Source organism: Topomyia yanbarensis, chromosome 2 (genome assembly GCF_030247195.1).
Source record: "Topomyia yanbarensis strain Yona2022 chromosome 2, ASM3024719v1, whole genome shotgun sequence".
In the NCBI taxonomy this organism is placed as follows: Eukaryota; Metazoa; Arthropoda; class Insecta; order Diptera; family Culicidae; genus Topomyia; species Topomyia yanbarensis.
In genome coordinates, this window is record NC_080671.1 from 448,309,016 (window position 1) to 448,322,969 (window position 13,954).

Genomic DNA, 13,954 nt, shown 5'->3' on the forward strand with positions numbered 1-13,954 from the left:
AAGCATCACGTCTCGAGCGAGAGATAAATATTGCTTGCGTCTTACTACTATTCAGTATGAGAGAATTATCACCGGGCCATTGAAAAATTCTATTTAGATTCCTGTTTATAAGATCTGAAACTTGATCCCGGCTCATGTTAGAACAATCAAAATAAATTTGTACATCGTCGGCGAACATATCAACACCACACCCGTATAATTTGGATGGCAAATCGTTAATATATAACGAAAATAGTAAAGGGCCAAGAACAGATCCTTGTGGTACACCTGATACAATTGGCAGCAATTCGGAAAAACTACTATCGATAAAAACTGTCTGCTGACGTCTTGTTAAATATGAACGAATTAGTTCAACAGCATTACGGTTAAATCCAAAATTATTTTTCAATTTCTGACACAAATTATTATGCGATATAGTATCAAATGCTTTAGAAAAATCGAGCAGAATAAGAACGACTGATGATTTCTTATCTAGAATCACACCAATGTCATCACATACCTTAATCATAGCTGTTTTGGTACTGTGGCCCGAGCGATATCCCGATTGGAATTGATATAATAAACTATTACTAGCAATGAAAAGTATCATTTGTTTTTTCAAAATTTTTTCAATCGCCTTTGATAAAGTACACAGGATACTAACTGGTCGCATGTTATCAAGATTATTAATCGCTGCTTTCTTCTTAATTGGTATAATTTTCGACATTTTCCATGAATTTGGATATATATTGGTACATACAATTTGATTGAAAATATATTTGATTGGTTTTAGTATTAGTGGTAAAATTGATTTAAGAAATTTGATTGGAAGCTCATCGAGGCCTACTGCATTAGATTTAATAACATATATGGCATTTATAATTTCATATTCTTCTATTGGTTTGAAGTTAAATTGATCAGTCAGAGAGTGACTAGTATCAATAATGTTTGTACTAGTGGAATGAGTAAAACTGTTTGCAAAATGCTGATTAATTTGGTCTGGAGTGTGAATTGTGCTTATTGCATCACTAGTTTTTTTAGCCCAAGAGTAGCAAATTGCTTCTATTGTTGCCGTGCAACAAGGGGAAGTTTTCACACCTTCAATCAGCAGACGAAATAATTTATTCCATCAGCTAAAGCTAAAATTTATTTCTATTATTTCACGTTTTGATAATTGATAATCCAACTTACAATTTTAGTGTGGTTTCCAAGTAGTGAGGTTAAGTAACTCCTTACGAGGTATCTCACCTAGCTTCCTATAATTTAAGATTTTTACTACTTCAAAACACTATTTCAATATTTCAAATTTAATACCTTCAAAGAATTCTAATCCTCTAATTTTAATTCCACATCCGAAATACTGACCGCAATTATTGTTTTAATTAAATGATAGCACGTTGCATCGAATGCCTACTCTGCTCGCACAATAAGTAAAACTGCCTAATCATCCCCCATCGACCCGTTGGCAGTGCTGTCAGAATTGCCGGTGGTAACATTCCGCCCCCCGTAACACTGCGTTTCAGGCGCTGTTTTACAAGAATCATCCACGTCTAAGATCGCCAACTTTGACACTGGTCGTTTCATAATTCCTGCCGAAGTCTGCAAGCTGGCCCTACGTATTCTTCCATCTGCTCCGGGCTGGATTTCGATCACTCGTCCACGCACCCAGCTGTTCCGCTTACCGCCGTCGGCTATGATGACGAGATCACCCACAGCTATTGACTTGGTATCGTTGAACCATTTGGTGCGCCTGCAAATAGTTGGTAAGTACTCTTTGAGCCACCGAGACCAAAACAAGTCTGACTGGTGACGAATCTGATTCCAACAACCTCTGAGCGCTGCCCGATGGTCTATTGGATTCGCTACAGGTTGCTTCACTCCTGTTGAACTGCCGAGTAAAAAATGGTTCGGTGTTAACGCCTGCTGCTCTACCGACTCCAGAGGGAGATATGTTAGTGGCCTGGAGTTAACGATGCTTTCCGCTTCAGATACTAGCGTCAACAATCCTTCGTCACTCAGTTTTTTTCCCGTATCGATGCATTTGAGAGCGTTTTTTACCGAGCGCACCATCCTCTCCCAGGCACCACCCATGTGCGGAGCTGAAGGAGGATTAAATAACCACTTCGTGTTTGTGTTGGTAAAGGTGTCTGCAAGTCCAACAGCGATCTGCTGTCGCAATACTTTCTCGGCACCGTGGAAGTTGGTCCCGTTGTCAGAGTACACTTCCAATGGTGCTCCTCTGCGCCCGACAAATCGTCGAAAGCACATTATGCAACTCTCCGTGTTGAGACTATGCGCTACTTCAAGATGGATTGCTCTTATCGTAAGGCATGTAAATAATGCGACCCATCGCTTCTTGCTACTTCGCCCCACGGTCACAAGGATTGGTCCAAAGAAGTCAACTCCAACGTAAGAAAAAGGTCTCTCGAATGCTGACAACCTTGCTGAAGGCAGAGGTGCCATTCTCGGAATATTTGGGAGCGATTTGTAAACTTTGCAGTGTTGGCAACGTCCAACGATCTTCTTCACTGTAGTCCGAAGTTTAGCTATTTTGAATTTTTGCCTTATTTCATTTACAACTAGTTCGGAATTCGCATGAAGATACTTTCGATGATAATCGTCGATCATTAGCAACGTAACTCGGTGCTCACAAGGTAGGATGATGGGATACTTGACATCGAATCCAACGTGAGTTGCCGCTTCTATCCGGCCATCTTGGCGAAGTACACTGTTTTCGTCCATGTACGGTGAGAATTTGTAAATCCGACTTTCCTTAGGAAGCGCAATCGTTGGTTTACCTGCGAGCAATAACGCAAACTCGTCCGAGAATGAATGTTCCTGACAGATTTGCCATATAGTATTTTCTGCAACCAACAGCTCCTCTTGTCCAAGTTGGCCCAAGTTTCGACACTCTGGGGCTGCTCGTAGGTTGTGTATGTATCTCCTCACGTAAGCTACGGCTGTAAGTAGGCGGCTCCAACGTGAGAAACGGTTGAAATCGATGATTGAAACTCGCTTTGGTACTCCATGTATGTGACAAGGACGGAGCTCCTCTTCAGTCGTAAATAATCCATCTCGGCTTTGATCCGGCCATTTCTCTTCCGATTCCTCGCAGAAATTCGGTCCACAGAACCATGCACTGTCGGATGACAAACAAGCTCCATTCCGCCATTTCGTTGCCTCATCTGCGACGTTTAATTTGCTCGGCACCCAGTACCATTCGTTACTATCGGTTAGCGTAAGAATTTCTCCGATACGACAGGCGACATACTGTCGATATTTCCTGCCATCCGACCTGATCCATGCCAATACCGTGCTAGAGTCCGACCAAAAGAACCGTTTCTCGATACTGAACGAGTGATTGTCAGAGATGAACTTAGTTACACGAGCACCTAGGACCGCCGCTTGCAGCTCAAGGCGCGGTATTGACAGCGGCTTTAGTGGTGCTACTTTTGTCTTTGCCATCACCATAGCACAGGTTACAGCGCCGTCGGTCGTTGTAAAGCGAAAATACGCCACACAACTGCAAGCCTCTTCGCTTGCATCAACGAAGGTGTGAAGCTGTACAGAACGAATGAAACCTGAAGCGACTCCTGTAATATAACACCTCGGAATTTTTATTGTTTCAACCAGGGGCAAAAAGGCTGTCCATTTTTTCCAACGTTCGAAAGCCGGTTCGTCGATTTGGTCATCCCAGTCCACTCTGGAACGCCAAATTTGCTGAATGAGCATCTTACCATGTACCAGGTAGGCCGCCAGGAGCCCAAGAGGATCAAAAAGGCTCATGACACATCGTAGCACCTGTCGTTTAGTCGGTTTCAGACCTTGTTCGATGATCGCTGCTATGTCAGCACGCATTTCTGTCGAAAATCCAATCACGTCGTCTATGGTCATCCAGCGCATGCCAAGTACTCGCTCGGGTACTGTATCTTTGTCCATGGTGAGCTCTTTTATAGCCGTAATTGTCGTTTCTCCCAAATGTCTCACAACTTCCGACTTATTAGAGAGCCATGCACGGATTTCAAATCCGCCTTGTTTGTGGATCATTCGGACCTCCTCAGCAATGCGCTGGGCTTCCTCGATGGTATCGAAGCTGTCCAAGAAGTCATCCACGTAGTGTGATCGGATAACAGTCTCGACTGCTCTAGGATATTTGGAAGCGAATTCTTCGGCGTTTCTGTTCTTAACATATTGTGCCGAACAAGGTGAACAGGTGGACCCGAATGTTGCGACGTCCATCAGATAAATGTCCGGATCTTCGTTAGGATTTTCGCGCCATAAGAAGCGCTGTGAATGGCGATCCTCAGCACGAATGCGAATTTGGTGAAACATTTCACAGATGTCACCACTTACCGCAATTGGCCGCTCCCGAAATCGAAAAAGAACTCCTACGAGTGGAGTCATTAAATCGGGCCCTTTCAGCAAAGCCGAATTTAGCGAAACACCGTCCACCTTAGCAGCCGCATCCCAGATTAATCTGATCTTGTCCGGTTTTTTTGGATTAGTCACAACTCCGAGCGGAAGATACCAAATTTTTCGCGGATCTGCATTTGATAGCTCTTTCTCGAGAGCTGGGTGCGCATATCCCTTGTGTTGGTACTGTTGGATCTGCTTGCTTACACTTTCTCGTAATATCGCATCACGCGCTAGGCGGCGTTCGAGGCATTCCAGCCGACGACGGGCCATGTGGTAACTCTCTGGGAATTCGAAGTGATCGTATCGCCAAATTAGGCCAGTCTCAAACCGACCGGAAACTCGTACGGTGCTCTCAGCTAGGATTTTTCTTGCGCGTATTTCATCAACGGACTCCGGTATCGGCCCCGCACCGGCGTCTTCCCGCCCAAAGTATGCTTTCACGATTTCATGTAAATCTTTTTCTGTTGCTTCCAGAATGTGACAGGATAGCCCAGACGACGTTGCTGCATTGGATGAACCGAAAATACACCAGCCGAGACGAGTTTTTGTTGCCACTGGTTCCCCTAGTTTCCCTTCTCTGCTTTTCAATGGCAACGAAAGATGAAGCTGATCTAAACCAATAAGTATGCCGGGGGATGCATTAGTATAATCCGCCACTGGCAAGCCTTTCAGGTAGGGGTATTGTTGCGTCAGTGCCTTAATATCCAGTGTCTGTACTGGAAGTTTGAGTTTTGATACGGTTCTAGCCCGCGGAATCTGGAATGTAGTACCTGTTGACGCACCCGATATATTGAACGATACTGTTTGAGAGTTAACCTCGCATCGGGATACATCTCCAGTCCACGTAAGAAAAAGCTCTCCTGAAGGCCCACTTTCTCCTAACTGATCGACGATTGACTGTTCCACGAGCGTTAACGACGACCCATCGTCTAGGAAAGCGAAGGTATTCACCGATCCATTCTTCCCTTGCAGTGTGACCGGGACTACGCGAAATAGCGTTTTGAATCCTCGCTCCCGATGAGAGTGATTCTCAGCGGAAGATGTGGGCGTAGTTCCACTTTCACATTTTGTGTGCAACAACCGATTATGTTTTAAGTCGCAACCGTCAATTCCGCATTTGGTGGTCAGCCGACATCGACTTCTTCCATGTTGATTGAGGCACGTCCGGCAAAGTTTCAGCTGGTGTACTCTTTGCCAACGACCATCCACTGTTAGGTCCAGGAACTGCTTACACTCTTTAATTCGGTGATTTAGCTGATTACATGACAGACACCCTCGCTCAGAGTTGCTCTGTTTCCCGGCAGGAAATTTGATTTCTTTATCGACGCTATGAGCGTGCACCAGAGCCTTCTCCTTTTGTTTATTTTTTCGATCCTTTTCTCGATAATCGTTAGAATCCTTAACAAAGGTAGTGACCTGACTTGCCGCCGACACCATTAGAGACATATATTCGGCAAAAGTCTTTAAAGTCACATTAGAATCCGCACGCTTATGCATGGCCCACTGTAGCTTCAACTGAGCTGGTAGCTTGTCCTCCAGTTCTTGGAGTAACGACGGATTATTTAAATGTGCCTCTTCTCCTGCTGCTGTTAAATGATCGCATAGCCCCTGAAGCTCCATTCCAAATTCGATCAATGTCTCGAGGCGTTCCAATCTAGGTATGGGTGCTTGACGAACTCGATTCAAAAGGGTCTTAATCAGGATACTGGGGCGTCCATACAGCATCCTTAAGGTTTCAATCACGTTGGGCACGGACTCGGGTAAAAGCAGTCGACTGCGTACAGACTCACGAGCGTGCCCTTTAAGGCATCGTTGCAGGCGAATTAAATTTTCTGCGTTACTGAATCCGCAGTTCTGCGTGGTGACGTTGTATTGGCTAATAAATATTGGCCAGTCTTCAGGTTTTCCGTCGAACTCTGGAAGGTCGCGCGCCATAACCCGTCGAGACGCGAGCTGCATTGACGAAGGTTCTTGAATGTCCCGAATCAAATAGGAATCCGAAAGTGGCGGAGCAAGTAACTGAGGTTCCAGTGAAGGTAACAACGGCACCGTTGATTGCATTTCGGCTTCAGGCAATGGCAACGGTGTAACTGGCAACAACGGATCAGATGCATGTATGGGCGGCTTTGCTTTTCTAATATTTGCTCCACGATGATTGCGCTCTGAGTCTGGAAATGGATCAGGTGGTTGTGACAGTGTTGACCCTGATCTGACGCTTTGAGGAGATCTTTGCAACGAGGTTTCCTTAGTGGAGGACCCACGAAACACTTGGGATTGTACAATCGGCTTAGATACAGGAATGATTGGCTTCGTTAATATCGAGCTCCGGTGTATCGGTGTGGGAGGAGTGTAGATTGAGTTGTTTGTATTCAGCTGCGAGACTTCCGGATTTGGTGCCATCTTGTTCGCACCGTTCGTGCTGAAGCTGGGCTCCTTATGTCCGTCATTTCCCATCCATTGACTGACCTTTTCTACACTCGTTGGAGTGCTGCTTGCTTTACTGATAACGCTTCGTCTATCCGTTCCCTCCTCTTGCATCCTTTCTAGTACCTCGTACTTCTCTTTTAGAAATGATTGCTCAAGTTCCTCTTCTTCTAGGATACGCTTCCGCTCTGCAGCTAGTTCCATTCCGATCATCTTTCTCTCCAATTCCTTTTCTTGGAAAAAACGGTTTCGTCGAAGCTTTTGCTCTTCTTCTAGGCGCTGCTTTTCTAGCAGCATACGACCCGACCGTCTGGAGGAACTTCTGCTGCTAACACTGATCGGGAGACAGATTCTACATGACCAGTTCCGCGAAGATACTGTACCCGAGACTCCAGCACACGTGAAATGGTACCAATCTTGGCATTCGTCGCATTGGACCATGTCTTCCGCCCAGTCGGGGCGGTCACATTCCGCGCAGCAGTTTTCATTGCTAGCCATCGTTTGACCTTAAAATTCTTTAGTATTGTTGCCGCGCAACAAGGGGAAGTTTTCACACCTTCAATCAGCAGACGAAATAATTTATTCCATCAGCTAAAGCTAAAATTTATTTTTATTATTTCACGTTTTGATAATTGATAATCCAACTTACAATTTTAGTGTGGTTTCCAAGTAGTGAGGTTAAGTAACTCCTTACGAGGTATCTCACCTAGCTTCCTATAATTTAAGATTTTTACTACTTCAAAACACTATTTCAATATTTCAAATTTAATACCTTCAAAGAATTCTAATCCTCTAATTTTAATTCCACATCCGAAATACTGACCGCAATTATTGTTTTAATTAAATGATAGCACGTTGCATCGAATGCCTACTCTGCTCGCACAATAAGTAAAACTGCCTAATCATCCCCCATCGACCCGTTGGCAGTGCTGTCAGAATTGCCGGTGGTAACAGCTTCCAAAGATATTTTGGCGATATATTATGAGAAAATTGTTCACCATAATATCTTTTTTTAGATTAGGTTATTAAAGTTGTAACTTTGTTCCGTAAACGTCTGTATACTTCGCGATCATGATTCTGTTTTGAAATTTTCCATTTCTGGTAAGCGAGATTGCGATCTATAATTCCCCTAGAAATGTTTGAATTGTACCAAGGGTTGTATTTAGCTCTTTTATAAAATGTTCTTATAGGAACACATAGATCATGTATATGCTTAATATGCAAGTTGAAAAAGTCTACAAGCATAGTTGGATCATCGAGGCTGTAAAATTCTTCCCAATTGACTTGATTGTACATAAAAATGACCTTCGCTGGATCGAGGTTCTTATAATCACGATATTTAATGGGTTTTGATGGTATCGTTTGGGTACATACATCTATAGAAGCAAATAGCATATCATGATTCGACATGAATGGTACACTAACCTGTTGGAAGCATAGAACAAAATCCTTACGATTAGATAGCATTGAGTCAATCTGAGATGCACCTGTTCTGTGATAGTGCGTTGGTATACCTCCAGCTGAATAAAACGACAGATTGGACATAAAACTTTGAAAGCGTTTGCTTTTTTCCGATTCTAAATCTAGAATATTTGTATTGAAGTCGCCCAGAAGCAAAATATTATCATATTGATATTCCATGGTAGAAAATATTTCACTCAAAACATAGGAGCAATCTATTTGAGGTGGATTGTAGAAAACTCCTAGTAGCACCTTCGTGTCATTGAGTATAATTTCTAAAAGGATGAACTCGGTTGGTGATTCAATGTTCGATTTGCTCAAAATTCTATATGATAAATATTTTTTCATATACACTAATATTCCTCCACCCAGTCTACCCACACGATCATTTCTTATTGTGGAATAAGCATCGATATCTAGTGTATCATTTGGGACCCTATCATTAAGCCATGATTCACTAACACATATAATATCAACATCAGAAACGGAAGCAAGATTTCGCAATTCATCTAATTTAGAAAATTTTCTGGCACAAATACTTTGGCTATTCAAACAGCATACGGAAACCTTTGATAAATGCAGATCTCATCACTATACCAGGTATGCTTATACTTGTAGAGGTACTGTTATTTACATCAGCCATTGTCTAAAAATGTAGTAGGGGACGGAAAGGAATGTGTGTGGAGCATATTCGAAACGGTGTTTAAAGCTAATTTTAAATACATAATTTTAACAATAATATTTAACAATAATATTTACAACTAAAATCATCATAAGAACACAAATCTTCAATCGGCATGAGCATAATCTATGTCTTCTCGGTCTATCCAGCAGCAACCCCATCAGCGACAGCAGCAACAACCACAACAACAGCTTTCGGCTCCATAACTTTCAGGAGGGGAATCAGAGGATAGCTCAAGGAATGGAGAGATAGGAAAAAAGAATAATGTTCGTGGAAGGGGTTTTGATTTTTTACTTTAAGGAGTGGATACACGGAATATAAGGAGGGAGAGGGAGGAAGAGAAGATTTTGTAGGAAATAGGCTACTTAGATTTTATGATTTGAAGTAATTCGTCCCCAGTATTCACAGAGTTATCTCGGCTGGCATCCGGCAATCTCACATAAACAACTCCTCCTTTAGTAAAAACATTAGTCAGCTTGCCATCTTTCTTCAGTTCTATAGCTTTGGATTTCAGCTTTCTCGTCATCGGTGATAAATTTTCGTTGATATAAACACGCTGATCAGACTGGAACCCAATTTAGCTATAGCTATATCAGCCTTGATCGTATCCAGTCCTTTGCACAGTTCACCTCGTAAATCAGTCCCAAGCTTTTGTAAATTATTCTGCATTGACTGGCTAAGTGCAGCTATCATCGCAGCTAACTCATTATTGGACATATCTTTATTTGGAGAATCATGATCCGGTTTGTTTCGTTTGTTGTTATCAGTTTTCGACATTCTGTTGTTCTCCTTATTCCGTGACCACAGCTGACTCATTCAGTCACAATGTAAAGATGAGTGACAGCAATCTACCACTACAAATGCAGAATACGCCGAAACACTAATTTGTTGAAATAAGATTTTCACGCCAAACAGTGGGAAATGCGTTGAGAAAACACTTTCTCAGATTCTAGCGAACACAAACATTAAAAATCCAAATGTTGCGAGTAGGTACGTAGTAAATATCTTCGATGATTTTGGTTCTTCGCGCACAACAATTACTCCCGCTTCATTCCTACCACTGTTGATCACAACGTTTATGCATCATTGGCGAGGGGTAAGAGAATAGCTGATTTAGTCTTCACCATACAACTTCCATTTCCTCGAAAGGACCACATTCTCTCTATCAATAACCACTCTACTTCTCTAACAAATGACGTTAGGCATAACATACGTTAGGCATAATGGACGTTAGGCATAATGGAAGATTGGCGTAATGGACGTTAGGCATAAATTATCATTTCAATAAAATAAATTTTTGGCGGTGATGGCCTAGAATGATAAGCACGTAAGTGTTCAAATAATGCGTGGTGTGCGGAAACTTGCATTAATACGTAAAACGTGAAAATTACAAATGACTAAAATAGCAATCTTCTTTATACTGATATGAACACTGAAGAAGACTACAAGTAACAGTTTAAATAGTAGTATCTGATTGATGGTGAAAAGCAATTGTTTTTCATTATTATTAATATAGTGGAATTAAACGGAAGACATCGGTCTTAAGAAGATTAATTGTGACATTCCGCGAATTTGCTCAAAAAGTTTTGAATTTTGTAAACTAAATTGTAATTCAACTTGTTTTTCCTATCTTTGATAGTACTCCTAGCGAACTGTCTTTCGCTTTTTCAAATAAAATTTACAGAAAACCCTATAAAAAGCACGAACTTAGCTCATTTTATCACCACAACTTTGTATATAGCACCTTCAGGTATGAATAACGTACATCAACTTAGATTAGCTCTTACATACATATATGGTGCATACATACATGTCCAAGAAGATAATATGTGCTCTTGAAGAACAGCTCATGAAAGAAAGAATGATGCATTTTATTATTTATTCAGCGAATATAAGAATGTTGCTGCTTCAATATTGATTATCTCCTATATTATCAAGTTCAATGATTATATTCTTGAGGCCATCAGAATAAAACTACGGAAATTGTCTGATACGAGAGAGAGAGAGTTTATTTGTGTACTGTGACGAGGTGTCGAAACGAAAAGGGTATCGTCACAAACGTAAAATCTGTAGGCTGATGCTGTGCATAACAATGCAAGTTTCCATAAGCTCCAAAAGCTAATGTTTGCTCATTATTTGGCTTTTTCAAATATTTGGATGTAACTGTATTGGTTATACATATAAAAGGTTTGAAATGTGCTTGTACCAAACTGTTAACCTTAATCAAGGGATGCTTTCTTCATCTCGTCCGCGGAAAAAAAAAAAGAAAGAACCCTACAGTTGCAAGGGATAAATATGTTGCATGGTATTTTTCATTTTGAAGTCTCTCGTTAAACCCGAAAAAACAAGTTTAGGATTGATATATCTATAATAACGAAAGCCTTACGATTATTTTTATATTTTTGTGAATTATGCCTATCGTCCATTATACCTAACGTCCATTATGCCTAACGTACTCATGCCTAGCGTATTTATGCCAAACGTCGCGCACCCCTTTTGAAAGACATGTACAGCAGATTTAAAAATTTACAACACTAAATAAAAGCATTTGATTGCTCTACCACTTTTTTGTATCGATGGATACGTGTATTTTTAATACTATAACATCATTTGTTCCAATGCCGACTGAAAAAAAGCACGACGTCCAGCGGTAGTTCTTCGTCATCCACGGGCAATGCGATTTCACGATCACTATCTGCTCGTCCGTGTACTCGAGGGACCGAGTCTTCTTCCGACAGATGATGTCCTCCATCTTGCGGGTTCGGTGAATCAAGGTATGGACTCGTAAACTCGTTCTATCCTTGTTGTCGAACAGCTTTTTCAACGCTGCCTTCTTCTTCTTCGTCAAAATCTTCGCCAAACGGCCGCTACCGGTCTTCCGCTCCACGCTCAGGGATGTCAGGATCCGGTAAACTGCTCTCACTGGCACGTTTTCGTCTCGAAAGTGGTCTACCGTATACATTTTTCCACGGTGACCATGCGTTTCGTAGAACCGTACAACACGCTCGCGGAGTGCCATCTTCGATTGAACAATCATGCCACTCATAATAAAATTTTCGCTCTTTACTTAAATTACAGAAAGATATTGAAATCATTCTCATTTTTTATTGAACACCCTTTACAATAATAAACAAAAAAATGTTCCACCGTTTTCACTTGTACATGATATTAAAATTGAGAAATTGTTATCTGAATCGATTTTCTTTTCTATTTTCGGCAAATTTAAGACTAAGAGAAGCGAAAGCAATGAAATTTAAAGATGGAAAGGAAAACTAGGACTAAGATGTAAGATAGCGAATTTTAAGTATTTTGTTTTAACAGCACAAGAGTGTAATGCTTATGTACTTTTTTTTAAAGTGCATTTCGACATAATACAACTATTATAAATTTATTTTAAGCGACAAGAATGTACAGTAGTCCAGAATGCGAGTATAACAGGAATTTTAACTTTTTGCTAAAATTAAATGACCTAGCCTCACAACATGTTTGGCAAAGTTTTTGTACTTTGCAAGGCCCTTCTTTTTGTTTAAATCGATGCCAGGGTGGTTCTAAATTTAGCAATATTTAAAATAGAACTTTTTAACGGTTTGAGATAGAGCTTTACTGTCTTCGATGAAGTTGTAGAGCAATACATATTAGACAATTTGCTGAAGAAATGCAATCTCTAACTTTTATATTTTCCATTGCACGTGAAATTCAAATGTAAGCTTTAGGGTGTTCCTTAAAAAACGGTTTTATTTCTATAACTTTCGAAGTTTTTATTTTACGCTAAAGTACCCTTTGGACAACTTGAAGATTATTTTAGGGCGCATAACTTGCTTTAAAACACCAACTACTTAACTTTTTTCGTTTTAAAGTTATAAGAACTTTTATATAAAAAATATAGCCTTTTCAAATAAAATTATCTTCGATTCGGGCACCGAACATTAAATACTGTTGCTTTCATATGAAATAGCATGCTTTGTAGTGTAGATCACCAAAAAATGGCAAATATGATATGTTTTTATATTTTGCATTATTTACTCAAAAAATTGTTTATTTTTAGTAAAAAGTATATATAACTTTCTAACGAGCGAAGATAGAGGTTCAATATATTAAGACAAATTGTTCTCCTTCAAAATATCTAAAAGTATTTCTAAAGTGATCTTAATGAAAAATCAAAACTGCAAAAGTTATACAAAGAAACATCACCCTAAATTTTTTTGGTGAATTTCTTGTAAAATGAAAAGTACACGACATAGAGTTTCAGTGTCATCGACAAAGTTATTTAAAATTTCATTATCTTCAATTTTCTGGAAAACAGCCAAACTCTATCTCGAACCATTAAAAAGTTAATTTTCTGATTTAAAAAAAATTAGAACCACCCTACCCACTATTAAAATAATAGAAAGGTATTGTAAGGTGCAATTTTTTTTATAAAAACGAAACTACATTTTATATTGTTCACCGTGAAAGTAATTTGAACATATTACAAAGAGTCAATTCATGAAAAACCAAATTTTTAATATAACTTTTTCAGTTTTCATTTTTTTCCAACCTTTCCTTCAGATGTTTTTCGGAGTGTTTGAATACGAACATTTTCTTCTAATACATCAAAACTCTAGCTTTTATTGTTCAGAAGATATAAGCACTTAATATTCCAAAAATAGGTTTTTTTAAATCAATTTTATGAAATTTTAAAAAATATAGTATTTGCCATGTTTTGCTCAATTATAACTCTAATCGTGACCTTATCTTTAGCTCAAAAAGAATTAAATTTTATTTGCCCCAAATGAGTGATATTGTTATTACAAACAAACCCATTTTTGGCGGAGAAGTACTCATAACTTTTGAAAGGAAGTAGCTAGATATATGGTGCCATGAAACAAATTATTTGCCTTGAAACAATCTTAAAGCTGTCTGAAGACTACTTCAGTTTTAAATGAATACAGCAAAAGTTATTGGAATTAAACTGTATTTTGAAGAAACACCCTAAGCTCCGACATTAAATTT

At 39.9% G+C, this 13,954-nt stretch overlaps 1 protein-coding gene across 1 annotated transcript; it reads right to left on the reverse strand.

The window, feature by feature from the left end:
* Nucleotides 1-1,419: 1,419 nt before the first annotated feature.
* LOC131681093 (uncharacterized) lies at nt 1,420-7,317 on the reverse strand. The gene has a single exon (XM_058961801.1). It carries the CDS (start codon nt 7,315-7,317, stop codon nt 1,420-1,422), a length of 5,898 nt encoding a protein of 1,965 aa, XP_058817784.1.
* Nucleotides 7,318-13,954: the final 6,637 nt, after the last annotated feature.